Raw genomic sequence first — 15,284 nt, forward strand, 5'->3', positions numbered from 1 at the left:
TCAACCTTTTCCTCATCCTTGGTCACAGTGTTCTCCCTCTAAATCCAATAGAGAATGGAGATTTTCCATGAATCTTCTTTAATGTATTTTTAAGAACTTTTCTGATTATCTCTTACAGCAGTGGCCAGATTTGAGTTTTAGTTGAGCTTTAGAGTTTCTGCTTTTCTTTCTACGTGGCATAACAACATCCTTGTACTCTTTCTGAGTCTTAAGCCTCTTTTTATTTCTTCCCTGAGTTCCTGCAAAAGCTCCCTGTTCAGCCAGGTCAGTCTTCTTCCCTGCTGGCTCATCTTGCTGCAAAATGGAGATGGCCTGCTCCTGCACCTCTAAGATTTCTTTCTTAGTATTTCTTTCTAGCTTTCCTGGCCCATTTTGTTATTAAGGACTGCATCTCAATGGATTCTCCAAACCCCTGCCCTGAACAGCCCAAAGTCCACCCTCAGGAAGTCCAAGATAGAACTTAGTTGGCACCCTTCCTTACCTCCCCACAAATCAAAAGCCATCATTTCAGGGTCACCGTGCCCAAGACAGCCTCCAACCACCACATCTCCCACCAGTTCCTCTCTTTTTGCAAACAGGAGGTCTAGTGGGGCACCACCCCAGTAGGCTCACTTACCAGCTATGTCCACAAGTTCCCTCCCACACACTCAGGAACCTCTTAGACCACTTTCTCTCTGATGTGTTGCATTTCTACAGACATCCGGCAAGTTAGTCTCCCAAAAGAAAAATAGCTAGGAATCATGAAACATTAGCCAGCTACTTACAGAATAGTTCATCTCCCTCCTCATCCTGGTTGGATTGTCTATTACAGACTCCCAGTCACGGTATCTACCTTGCCAGCATTCCCCAAATTCTTACAGAGGCTCAATCCTATAAAGCTTACAGTCAAAACACTCCCTAAAGTACAGAGCCACCCCACTGCCTCTCCTTGCTTGTCTGAAGAGCTTGTTGCCCTCCACTGCAGAACTCCAGTCATGTAAGTCATCCCAACACACTTCTTTGATGGCAACTACATCATGTCCTACTGCTGACTGCTGGTATTATCTAACCAGAAGAGTGGGTGGCTTAAAAACTGTCAAGATTCCTGAGTTTAAAAGCTAGACTTTTTCATGGTGAACTTATTTAAAAGCCTTACCCTGTCCTCATTACTTCATGAATGCTCTGCAGGTTAAATGCATAGCACGAGTACTAGTTGGACTGCTTTGCTATTTTTTCCTCCCTGTACTTGACACCTCTACAGCAATTTCACAGGTCTAAATCTATACTGTTACTGGAAAATTATACAGGCTATATGAACAAGTTTGACAATTGTATCTGTAGACTTTTTTAGCATATTGTTTTTTTTCTTTCAAACAGGGATGACTCCTTCTCCAAGCTGGTGCCCTCCACAGAGAACCATGTCACTGACCTCAGATAGTGGGTCTTATATGGGGAGTATTGTTTTCTTCTTTTCTCAGTGCCACAATCTAAACATTAAATATCTAGATTCAATTTTCAACAGAAACATCCTTCAGCTATGATGTGCAACTCTTCCTGTTGACTTCAATGCCCAATTACTTACAGATACATACCATTTTTTTTTCCTTGCCTCTTAATTCTAAGAGAAATAGAAATACAGCCCTGCCATGGCTGCATTCTTCACTTCATCATATTAGAAAGCACATTATTAAACTCAGTACTAATTTGATGAGTGCTGGTATTTTCCCTGCTTATATTATGCAGAGGGCTAGCAATATCCTATTTCACTCTTAAACAGAAAACATTTAGAAAAACAAAAGGAAAACAACTTCTAAAACAAAGGCTTAAAATGTTAAATTAATAAATGAACTGGAGCTGTTAAAGGTGTACCTGGGATACTAGGTGCCTTGCAACTACTGCAACACCCATTCAGTACTCATTAAGGTACTGAATTAAGAGCAAAATTAAGGTACTCATTAAGCACAAAATTTTCATAAATATCATTGAGAAAATAAAAAGAAATTGCACAAACTTGGAAGAACAATGCCTTTTATTTCCCAGAATAAGATGACTCTCAGAGATCTATAAAAGGAAGGCAAGTTAGAAAGGTTTGTATACCTGAGAGCTCTTGTGTGTTTGGCAGTGGGATGCCATAAAATTGGGACAGATAATTCTTGAACTCCCTACACAAATAAAAAGTTGTAAGGTTGCTGAAGAACAGTCAGAATACCAAAAGTTAAAAGTAAAATGGGAAGAGGGCAAAGCCTGAAAGAGTACTTCCACAACTCAAGTGATAAAATCTTACATCAAGAGCATCCCTTTCCTCCTTATTTCCCCAGAATGAAATGAACAAGATGCATGAACTTTTCCCATAGAACTCAAGTTAAATATGCTAGCTGGTTACAAAACAAGAAACCTGTTGACCAAAAAAAGACATATCTGTATATTAGGCATTCCACAGTTACTGTTGTTCCACAGACTTTAAAGTGAGTAGTAAATCTGGTGTGCATTAATAAAATATAAAGGCTATAAAGAAAGAAAAACTAGAATTCACTCAATGTATGTGTCAGTACTTCAAAGATCTAAATATGAAGCAAATTAAAAAAAAAAATTAAAAAGCTGATTTTCACATAAGAAGCTTTAACCCTGAGAGTTTAACCCTGAGATTTTAGAGAAATTAGAGCTAATTATCAAAGGCTGAATTAAAAAAAAGTCTGTAACTTTCTTGTATTTAAATAAGAGCATAATTATATCTTTTTAAAAGTCTGACTGTTGTCTGGTTCAGGTGTTGCTAAACTGAATGCTAATTTCTTATTCTCTTTCTACATGTGCTAGGAAGATGCTAGGATATTGTTAGACCATCAACAGGGATTTGTGAACTCAATGGATGTCAAAATGATTACAAAGGGATCAAATATGTGATTTATTTAGTAATTATTGAAGGTAATAAAATAATTTACTTAAAACTACAAACTGTCATTCAAGTTTTACTTTAGTGTAATCCTGTCAAGCCACTTAATATTCTCAAGGCTACACATCATCTAACTAGGCAAACTCCCATGACCTTGTGTAGAATCCCAAAAGATGGTATAATGTGTGTCTTTCAACACACTGTGGGAAAGAAAAAGAGGCTGCTGGAGAAGGGGGCCATGCAGAGGCAGGGCAGCACTTTTCCAGGGCAAACATCATTATTCTAGTTCTTGGAAATAAGCAGAATGCAGCACAACTCAAGGGCAAGAATGAGGCCAAGAAGTGGGCACGGACTATAAAGGTGGGATTAAGACCACCAAAGACCTCTGAAGCCCTCTGACCCATTTCCAGAGAGATCTGAAAGAATGGACTGAGTATGGGAACTAACCTGAACAGAAAGTGAGAAGCTTAGGTTTTCCCACCCTCGAGCTACCTGTAGAAAGGTATCCCCACATTAAGCTCAACCTCCCTCCCTCTCATTTTCATCTTACCACACTCCCATGTCCTTATACAGGCACTAACATACCAATTTCCATGCCAATTGTGTCATTTAAGAATAAAACTTTGGTGAGATTTTGTGGTCTCTGTGACTTTTGTAATCTCTTTTAACCAAAAGCACCTATGGATCTTGGGTTGGGATGTCACACCTTAATCCACAGTGCAAATCAAGACTTTTGGTGGTTTGCTGTTTTTAAACTAAAACATCTAAACTCAATGGTCCTCCCTCATTTTTAATATTAGTATTTTAAAGATTGCATCTTGACATTCACTATAAACATATATATTTATATGTTTTAATATATTACTGAAAGGGTTATTCTGTTATTCCTGTTTCAATAACAGGAAGACAACCGAACCTCCAAAACCAATCTCCATTTCTTATACATAGCCTAGACTGTAGCAACAAACATGGATTATACAGGTTTAAACAGAGAATCAGTTTAGTTTATCCAGACACATAAAAAACACATACATTAATTTTGTTTTCTACCATTTTTAAGAATTTTTTATACTCCAAATGAAGCTGTTATGGAAATTCCAGGTCTTCTGGATATTTTAAGAAACAGGCATTAACACAAGCCTATTAAGAATGATCCTTGGACTAGCTCCAAGATGAAAATCCAAATCAAATATTACCAATAGCTGAGTGAGCATTTAACAATACACCAATTGCTAGTTTCTCTTTCAGCAGCGTGACCTATGCTGTAATGACAGGAACTAATGGCCATCATCAACATAAATATAAAACTCTGTTGAAATACAAGGAATTTAAAGAAAGTGTACATCTTTTTATACACTGAAATGCAAGACTGTCCAACTGAAAGACTGCAAAAGTGGAAGCTGGCAGAATAATTCCAGGTTAACATATTTGCCAGAAACCATACTTGTCTCCAATATAACTTCTTGCATTTGAAGGAAGTAGCAGGATATAAAAAACCCTCAATGTTACCTGTAGAAATAATATGGTATTTTTATCTGCAAAAATATAGTCAAATCTGATGCCTTAACTGTTAAAAAAAAATTCAGCTGACTTGAAGTACTTAATTCTGTAGAAGCATATTTATATATATATAAAAATATACCAATGCAATTCTTAACTTCTTTTTACCAGCATACACAATGACCTTTTGTATCTGCTCCAGATGAGGAGTCTTTCTTACTGCCACTCGTTTTCATAAAATTAACAAGAATCAGGTAAGAGTTCTCTCCATCCTCATTAGTAATGAACACTGAGATTTCCACACATATACACTATCTATAAAACAGTGTTATCTGTAGAACCCCTAAAGTTTTAGCACTAGGTATATACAATCTATATATATCTATGAAGGTTAAAATGTATGGAGAACAGATATCTGTAGCACAAGAGAACCTGTTCTATTGCCCAAAAATTGAAGTGAAAGTGCTAGTTTTTTACTGCTTTCTTATTAGGAGACTTTCAAGACATATTTTTAAAACAATTTTTAAGCTTTTGTTTTAAAGAGTTAAAGCTACGTAAATACATAAATGCAGGACTTAATTTCTAAGTCAAGAACAGTAACAGGAAGAGCCTAGCAGGTCTCTTCTCCAATACTGTCTCTCTACATAAACAGCATTTTTAAAAATCTTTGTTTAGAAAGAGCAGCACCAGATACTGTTAGCATCTGGTAAGATACAGGTAAATAACGTGAATAGCATCAGAATAGCATCAATAGTTCAACTTATTCATTCACTACACAATGTCCCTTTTTATCTACCTCCTTCTAATAGGCATTGAAATTAGACTGTTTTCCCATCACCATCCTTTCACATCCTACCTCATCCTATCAGGTCCCAGAAGCTCTGGCAGTTTCACACATCTGGCTTTGTAAAGTGATTTTTCTCAATGGTTTCCTTGAAAATCAGGTGGTTCAGGGGATTGCTCAGACATGTATGTTTGTTTCTGGCCGATTTGGCAGCTAAACTTCTGAAAACACATCTGCTTGTTTCTCCAGATAGGTCCATGCAAATATTCACACAAACAAAGGCTCTGTTATAGATACTGAATATATTTTTTAAAGGAAACGTGCAAGCTACATTAAGGATCTTTTAATTCCCTAAAGCACTAAAATAATTAAGGCACAATAAATTATTCCATACTGATTCCAAGGTATCATCAGGTTTAATCTAGTGTGATAAAAGCTTGCATGTTTCTGTAATTACTGAATAGTATTGCAACAGTTACCCATTACATTTAAAAATACCATTTTAACATGTGACATTACCAGCAAGATTAAGCAGCAAAGAAACAAACAATGTTGAGTGAACACTAAAATATTAAAACCTGACTACAGCATCAACTTCTGTACATCACCTATTTGATGGGAATGCCTTAAACATTTACAATTATGTTTTATAAGCCAGTGATGTAGCAGTCATCTCATACAAAGGAAACAGATACTCCTTAAATCCTTATTTCTGCTATACATGTCCTGTATCTCTTCCTAGTTCTTTTCAGAAGCTATTTAAATGTTGTCAGTTTTCAGTACATATGCAACTGACAATAGTACACACTGGGATATTAAAACAGATAGAAATGCAAGGTTTTTTTCTGAGTCAATTGGACTGACTATTATTTCTTTAAAACTAGTCTTACTATTTAATTCTTACAGCATTTTAATTCTTTCTGTGCCCAGGAACAGATAACAATCTGCCCTTGTGGCAAAGGAGCTCCATCTGAGTAAAAATTAGGGAAAGAACTAGAACGTTTGAACCAGGAACAGAGTAAAAGAAATCCATTAAATTAAATTAAATGTCTGCTTTCATGAACTTTCCTGAGTCAAATACAGCACATCTTTGTACCAAAGAGCAGATGGTGATTTTACAAGTAAACAAAAAAGCAGATGAGTCTCTATTCACTATCTATGCACTTGAGGACAGTGTTTTTTTTATATATGAAAGCATATATTCACATATATATGAATGCAGCGATCTCACAGAAAGCAATATTTGAGACTGATTTTTCACCAAATTAAATTGCATAGGCTGCACTAATTGCAACATTAAATATGCTTAAGGAAACAGAAGGAAAGCAGCAATGCTATAATGGGTTCTGACTTCCTCACTTCACTGCCATTGAGGCACCATTGGTACAGACTAATTACCCAAGCTTTACCCTTTGCATTAAGCCAAATAATCTTATTCCTCAGCTGAGGGTAAAATGAAGACAGCTGCAAGGCTGAACTTCCTAAAAGAGGTCAGGATGGATTCCTAACAATCACAACTATTTGGAATCCCCCCTGCCATTTGGCACCTAAAGAAAAGTGGAAGTTTAAAAGAATATAGCTCTTGTTTCAGAGTTTCAAAAGGTTACTGCAGTCAACCAGCTGTCTACTTCTGAAATTCAAAAATCACCAGATTAGACTCTTTCAGCTCACTTGAAAGAAAATCCATTGCAGATTACAGGTATTAAGCCTCTCAAAAATATCTGAGCCCTTGGCAAATGTTGGTTCCCTTCACAGAAGGAGGAAGAAAACAAATCAAAACCAACAAAATTATCTATTTTCAGACAAGAGCTTCTGTACTCTTCATAGAACAGAGGTGTAGAAGTACAGCAGGACTGATGGATTATGCAGCCTTTGATAAGCAGTAAGAATACAGCGGCTATTTTGGACATTTTGGCACTGAAAGTAACAATTAATTATCAACTGATTTGCTTCAGCATAGCATCTCAAAGGTTCAGCTATTAAACACCTAAACATATTGTACTCTTGCTGAGTTTCACCTCATCCTGAAAAATACTTAACAAAAAAAACCTAAGTGAAGCAGTATAAAAATTGATTTTATTTCTCCCTTTTCAAGCAAGACAGTCTCTCTTTGCACATCAAGCACACATTTCATTACACCGCCTCAGGAGGAAGAAACTTCCTTAAGAGTCTAATGCTACCCAGAGCACAGCTGCTGCTTTCCAGTCTTGTCAGCTCTGTTCTTCCACATTTCAATAAAATCTCAGTTTTCTTCCCCATGTTTATTGCCACAGACTAGAAATAAACACACGGCTGCAAAATTATTCAAACATGATGAGTATGTTGCATATATGGTGGGCATAGAGTAATTTTTGGGTTTATTGCTGCTCTTGGTTCACTGAGCAATTCTGAGGTACAAAGTCACAGCTCCTACTTCTGTGGTCTTTCATATCAACAAAAACACAACCACCTGAAGAACTGTATCAACTATAGAGAACTCAACAAATATAAAGCATGAGTAAACTATTTTGTTTACCAGGTACACCAGGTAATTTGTCTCCCTCTCACTACCGAAGGAAGTTACATCAACACCCATAAAAACTACTGACGACTTGTTTATTTATGGCCCCACCATAAATCCCTGTTTCCCAGGTATTTTGATGCTGTCAAAGCAAGAGCATATATCTGGGTCATGGATAGAAGTGTGGTGGCCTGGAAGACTTTTATATGGAGACATTAGAAAGATATTCTCCTGCAGTTCCATCTCCAGCTAAAAGGGAAAGGTTTTAGTTCTGCAATTACATGTGACTCCATTTTCTAAGTGTTCAATTGGTCCAAAGCAGGTTTACTTTGCATATGCTAACTATGAAAGTGGAAAAACAAAGAAAATCTACCTATTTCCTGCAAGGACACTGACCACAAATTGACCAAATATGACCATTCAAAAATAACAACAAGACCATGTAAATGGCTGGAAAAATCAACATTTTGGGTAATGCACACTAGCTGGCAGCAAATGAGTCTCTTCTTCCTAAGACAGCACATGAAGAAAAAGACACCAGAATTTTTTGACACTTCTCTACTTTTTTCCATAGAAACTATTAACCAATATCAACAAGTAAGATATCAGTAAATTCTGTACACACCTATTTCTTCAGCTTGTAACACCCATGTACTGATTTCTCTAATGACTGACTTAAGTATTGGTTGTATCTACAAATACAGCAGAAAAAGAGGGAACACTACAAAATAAAATATTGCTAAGATAAAAACCAGTAAAAGTAAACATTAAAAAAACACCGTAACTATGTAAAGGGGAAGATGAGCAAGTAAGGAAAGAGTAAAGAAAATAATAAAAGTACATAAAAACTGCTATTTGATGAAATGTCATATTTATTCTTCAGTATTTCTAAAATGTACTTGCCCTCCAATGTGTTTGAAATAGCAAATGTAACAATACACATCTTAAACCTTTGCACAATACTAATACTGAAGGATGGTATGAAAATTTTCTTTTGCTTTCTGGCAAACATATTCCTTGACTTCTGAATAGAGAATATTTACAATCTGACCCTTACAAGACAGACAGCACACTCATTGTGCAGAACTAGACAATGGGAAGAAACACTGCTTTGACAAGTGGCATAAATGAGATTTCTTTGTCTGCAGAGTGGTACATCATAATGAACATTGTCTGTGAACAGTTTTCTATTAAATATAGAAAATACTATTGAGTTCACAATCTCACTGAAAAAGGGATTACAATTCAGGTTAATATATCCTTATCTTATGTCCTGACTGTAAATTAATAAATGAGACACAGAAAATTGACAGCAATCTAATTTTTCTAAACACTAAAGAATAAACTAAAATGTCAGAAGTAACTCCTTGGCAGGTCTCTTGGGCAGAAGTGCATTACACACAGCATAACAAGCAGAATTCCAACATCACAGAAGATTTTTTTTTTTTTAATATAAGTTTTTATGGCCAAACTGAGACTTTCTTTCTGGATTTTTAGTTTAGGTTCATCATCTTAGGTATATGGAGCACCATCAACATTGGTAATGCATTTTTCTCCGTTCCTTTGGCAGCAAGGCTCAAGTAGCTCCTCTTTTGCTGTGTTAGGCACTTTCTTATAAGTCATCAAAATAAAAACAGCTACTTTCAACATCTGATGTTTTTTTTCTGACCAAAATGATCCCAAAAACTAGAAACAAAGATTTTCAGCTTTCTCTCCATGCCACTACAGTAACATCAGACAGGCTCCTCTGTATCTTTTCCTCAAGTCACAGGCTGAGTTATTTACACACCTTTATCTGAAAGGAGGGAAAAATTATTTTCAAGTCCCTTAAAAATAATTACCAAACCCAACACATGCACAGAAAATAGGTGACCTTAAAAATACATCCAAGGAAAGCTCAACCATTCTCAAGCTTAATTAAGAAATTAATCATTTTTTCATCACTTCCAACAATAGGCATATACCAGATCAACACTGTACATTCATTAATCAGCCTGAACTGAGCACACTACTTTTATCCTGCTACAACAACAGAAGATGCATTATTCTTAAGCCACTGTATTACAGATTGCTTTGTAACACCAGTGCAGTAAGACTGACAATGAACTATACTTTTAGGAAAAAAATTTACTACCAGCTACTCCTCCACAATTAAAAACTTCTGCCTTTTACAGCCCTGGTGTTTTTACATTCATTTAATGAGTTGCTGTAGCAGAACTATTACAATTGTTAGTGAAGTGCATCTTGTTGCATTTATGGTCCTGTTCTCTACTAAGAAGCATTGTACTGCAATCAAATTATTCAGTTTCTTGTACCTTTGTCGTATTTCACATGTGGACAGAAAGGAATGCGCTGTCACAAGAAAAAAAAAAAAGGAAAAAAGAAAAGGAAAACTCTGTTTCACATCAGGCTTCTTCTAAAGAGCTGTATTTTGTTGTTTAGGCAAAAAAAAAAAAAAAAAAGGTATACACCATTTCAATAGTAATGTTCAAATAATATTCAGAAAACTGCCCTTTTCGCTAAAAGTAGGGAGGTCTCACTAGCCAAGATCATCTGGACCATAGTTACTGACCCCAATGACTGCCTTCCTGTAAGATTCCCTTTTACAAGCATTCCAGTCAGACTATTCAGGTGTCTGGGGCCACAAAAGCAAGCAAGTGGCCACAGAATAAGACCCTGAGCTTCTTGTGCACTGAATCTACCCCCTGAACTCTCAGAGCAGTGCGACTCATTTCTGATGCCATATGAAAACCCTCTATTGTCTTCAGCATCATTTGAAAAAAAATCAACTTATAACACTTATCACATTAAATCTGCCAAAATTGAAATGTCAAAGGAAATGTAAAAGTGGACAGGAAAACACCAATTTCATATTTTTTACCAAGCTAAGTTAATCTTAAAAAATATTCCTCTTTACATTTTGAGAGACAGATTTTAGAGCAGTAATTTTTACTTTTGCCATCAAAACATACATGTTTAACTGGATAGACAAATTCAGTTCAATCTTATGACCACTATGGCACCACAACCAACCAGATATATGATTAAGACTTATCACTGTGTCTCAAAGCCATACCAAAATCCAGTTTAGATAATGCAGAAAAGATCATTCATTTCAAAATCATGAACTTTCTGTAATTTTATGGGCAATTGATTAATGTGTATGGTTTTAGACCAAGTTTAGAAGTTACATACAATTATGAAATAATGGTGATAGCTTTCCTCTTCTTAACAATGTTATCAAATAAGAAAAGATTACATATTGCCTTAACGTAGCTTAACTCATTAATTCATATTTGGTTGCAATTAGGCTTGAAAACATGCTGAGATCTTTCAAAACTATCACCATAACATGATGCAAAAAGGATCCCATCACTGCCTGACAAGGAACAAAAATCTAGGAGTTGTCCACCTCTGCAACAAGTACTGTGTTCACTATTTTCAGTACCAATGTATGAAATGGAGTACAAACTTTTACAAAAATAAATCCTCATGATGGAAAACTCTGTCCTGCAAAGTTAGTATTTTGCCTTAGCTAAACAATTTCACATGGTGAGGTATTGTACCCTGCTTTTCTCCAAGAACAACTAGTCCTGTAACCTACCCTGTTGGGTCCAACCAGTCAATTAGGCATAGGTTTACAACAAGTATTAATTGTCAGAGCCAGAATTGCCTTCTCCTGAAAGAGATTAAAGCATAATCTCTTTCCAGTAAGTGGCATGCTGACAGCATTGCATTTTTTAAACTCCTGTATGTGCTGTTGAAATGTAGAGCTCAATCTTCTACACAGCCAGTTAAAAACTGTCTGAAGACTGCTGAAGAGATTAGACCAGGACTTTTATAAATCTCCAACTCTACAACAGAATTTCAGTCCCCTTTGCAATGAGATGACCAATCTGGTACCAAAACTCACTTTGCAACACATCCTATACTTGGGTGGAATTTTAAGGGGAATTTCTCTCCCACTGATCATTTTCATCTCTCAATTACATAACCATCACAGGCCACAACATTGTGCTCTTATGAAAATATACACACTCCTCAGAATTATGATTTCCATAGTTAGCATCCACATGCCAATTTCAACTTCTTGATATTCTTTCCAATGATTTTTTGAAAGCTGAGGGAGGATTTGAATGTATTAAGTTTTTTTAGGACTATCCAGCTTAATTTCTCATACTGGTAACATCTGCTCAAGAAGATAAGGACTCAATTTTAGGGATCTACACTAAATACCATGACTCTCAGGAACGTACAGGCAGTTTTTAAGCTTTCTATATCTCTTTTCTGTACAGGTTAATCTGCACAAGCTCATGCAAGATACAAACCTGAGTCTGCAAAAGCCAGTTTGGTGCTTCCTCTCCATTCTAACTCTTCTCCCAAGGATGCATCACTCTTTAATGAGCATAAAATTATTAATCCAAATTAATTCACATGACTGCTAGTGAAAGTTTCCTTTGACCTTTTATTAAATCAGAAGAATTGAACCACAATCTATTTCTCCAAGCGCTATATTCCAAAGCACATCACCATGGCTCACATGGACCAGCACTGTTGAACCCCTAACCAGAAATGTTACCAAAAAAGTACCCTCCTTGAGCCAATAAACATTCATTTTAAAGTAAGGATTACTGGATAATTGAAGCAATGCCCTGATTTCTTCCTGCATTCAGACATTTTCCTGTTCAGAAATTTTCAGTTATTATTTGTCTGTGTATGTGGCTCCTGCTGTTCCTTACTTGACTATGTAGCAGGCACACATTTTTTTTCTTTCCTTTTTACATCTCAGTGAACGCCTCATGTTTTAAGCCTTAAAACATGCAGTGCTTCTGCAAAAGGCTGCTTTGATGCCCATTTCACAGGAGGAGACACAGCATAAAGGAAAAAGTCACATTTTCCTGAAATGCTTTACAAGAACATGCTCCAAGAACATGCTTTAAAGACTAATTTCTACTTATTACGCACTTATTTCTGTGTTATTATTCCAACACAGCAGAGACATACCATAGTCAAAATTTTGGTTTGATCTACTGATGAGAAATTGGAAGCTGAGCAGTCTGAACAGTAGTATCATAACAGATCTGGTCTGTATCCAACATTAATTTCTCATCTGTGTACATCAAGACAATGGGATAAAGTGTCTCAGCTTCACCTTTTCTTTGCTGACAACATAGACAATATACTATCTCTGAGCAACTGAGCAGAACAAATTATCTTATCAGAACACTGCATGGTCAGATCAGGTTTATTTTTAAGCTGCAAGAGATTTTGTTCATGTTTTCCTCACAGCTACACTTTCACAGAAAGGAATTATTCGAGATTGCAGCAACTTTTTATACATTTACTGGGATTGAGATAACGCTACAATATCCTACAGCAAAAAAAAAAAAAGTAAGTCCCTGGTCATTATTCAGATAGAGAATCCTGAGATGAGATTGTTCAAATATTTTTAATTTTTTGCACTCTATAAGGGAAAACGTTAGCAATTCTCTGTTTCACCTGTTTGTCTTTCTTTACAATGAAATAGAGTCCGGCTGGTTTAATATAAAGCCTCAATTTGTCACTGCCTTGTTACACCCCACAAGCTGTGCATCAAATTACACAGGAGCATCTCTTTCCCAGCATTAAAATAATAGTCATAATAATAATAAAATCAACAGCCAAACCGAACAAAAACCCCAAACAAACAAACAAACAAACAACAACCAAGAGCAAGCAATCTTGAGACGATCAGCAGCCGGAGCCAGACAAGAATCAGAAATGATCTTTGCTCTAAACTTAACACCTCAGTAAGACCTGAAATCTGTATTATTTCTCTTCAAATCCGAGAAAGGAAACAAAGCAGGAGCACTCGAAGGAAAAGAGCTGTCGGTACTCACCCAGTGCCCGAGACCAGCGCAGAGAAGAGAGGCAGCACGCAGCAAGCAGCGAGGAATTTCATACTGGCCCTGCTCCGGCCGCTCCGCTCCGCTCCCCTCACACCGGCTCCGTCCTCGCCTCCGCCAACCCCACCTCCGCCGGCGCGGACGGGCGGAGGGCGTGAGGAAGGGAACGCCGAGCGGGGCTGGAGCTCCGCGGGTGCTATCGGAGGCAGAGCCGCCAGCGGGGAGCGCGGAGCTCGGAGCGCAGAGCCCGCCCCGGGCTGCTCCAGCCCGCCCCGCCCGCTGCGCCAGGCCGCGCCCCTCAGCGCCGGAGCACGGCGCGCTGCTCGGAGCTCCGTTCCCTGGGAGTCCTTCCTGGGAGGAAAAAAAGAAATAAAAATTGAGAAAGCGCAGTAGAAACGCCAGCAGTACGCTGCAGTTAGTGTCTTTATGTGATGTGATGCACAAGGCAGGTGATCCGGAGGCAGGAGCCCCAAAGGAACCTGTCAGTACACACAGCCACGTGTCACCTCTGCAAGGCAGGAACACTCAGCCCACTATTTCCATCATTCACCCCTTATCGACGTGAGGGTAGGAGCAGAAATCGCTTCCAGAATAGGATTTGGAACAATGCCAGCTCTAAAAGCCATTCATAACGTGAAACATACAAGCCCTTGTCCATACAAGACCGTCAAATAAATAAATATCGTTAAGCCATTCATAACGTGAAACATACAAGCCCTTGTCCATACAAGACCTTCAAAGAAATATCCTTTTTCCGTTTCCTGTGTTTGTATTCTCCCAAACTGAATCATAAATTACATAAATCGGCAAATTTGGTTCAAAATGTTTTCAGCGTGTGGATAATTGCCTCCCTTAACACAGGTTCATCTGATTGCAGATCATAGGAAAATGTAACATTTAAACAGAAGGAATCTTTCTCCGCAATACTGCAAAACCCCAATCAAGCAAACTTGTCTGCAAGCGAATGAATTGTGGTCATTACAAGAAAGATATCTGGTCACCTATGGGCTTCTCTACTCTTAAAAAAGACATCCAGAAACTACATTATACATCACAAGCATAAAACAAACATTTCCTTAGTTTAAACTGGTTAGTATTTGCATTCAGAGTAATTTTGTATTCCATCACAGAAAACAGAAATTCACTGTTTGAAATTAATGGAAGACTTTTAAAAATTAGTATTGACCCTTAATAAGATAGGTACATGGTGAATACAAACAAAATTAATAAGTTACATCCTTCAATAGCAAACTGAGAGTGATGGGAGGTAAAAGAAAAAATGAAAAGGTGATATAGACAGCCAAAAAGGAACAAAATAATTAATTTCTGACTTTCTGTGTCCCAACTCTAGTTTTCAGCACACCTGGCAGCACATTCTGTTCAATCACATTAATTTAAAACTTTATTTATTGTTACGTTGATGCTACGTACCTGCTTGAATGAACAGTCATGTTACCATGGATACTTATGATAGCATGGTAAAAAGGTCATTTTTTCTTTTAGAAAAAGCCAACCTTTCCAGTCTACCAGGCACTTCATAGTAATGTCTCAGCAGCTAATACTTCTTTCATCTTCCTTTTATGTGCATACATTCCTACAGGGTGGAACAGAGGGGAAGGTACTGGTGCATCAAGGCAGTAAAAAATGCTGAGTGGTCTTAAGTAACCTTGTGAAATTTTTCAACTTGAGGAACTATTTTTTAATTCCATGACTGCTCTGCCTCTTTCTCTGGGAAGTGGGGGATGG

At 37.3% G+C, this 15,284-nt stretch overlaps 1 protein-coding gene across 5 annotated transcripts in view; it reads right to left on the reverse strand.

The window, feature by feature from the left end:
- Window positions 1-15,284, reverse strand: part of LUZP2 (leucine zipper protein 2) — a 117,490-nt gene that overhangs the window by 75,631 nt on the left and 26,575 nt on the right. For 3 of the 5 annotated variants that reach the window (XM_030273311.4, XM_030273310.4, XM_072929385.1), the window contains exon 1: window positions 13,533-13,856. In XM_030273311.4, the coding sequence (XP_030129171.4) occupies window positions 13,533-13,594 (62 nt within the window). In that variant the 5' untranslated portion in view covers window positions 13,595-13,856. Of the gene's footprint in view, window positions 1-13,532; window positions 13,890-14,969; window positions 15,005-15,284 lie in introns of those variants that run through there. The other 2 variants (XM_072929387.1, XM_072929386.1) reach the window with 2 other exon arrangements.

This window comes from Taeniopygia guttata, chromosome 5 (genome assembly GCF_048771995.1).
Source record: "Taeniopygia guttata chromosome 5, bTaeGut7.mat, whole genome shotgun sequence".
NCBI lineage: Eukaryota > Metazoa > Chordata > Aves > Passeriformes > Estrildidae > Taeniopygia > Taeniopygia guttata.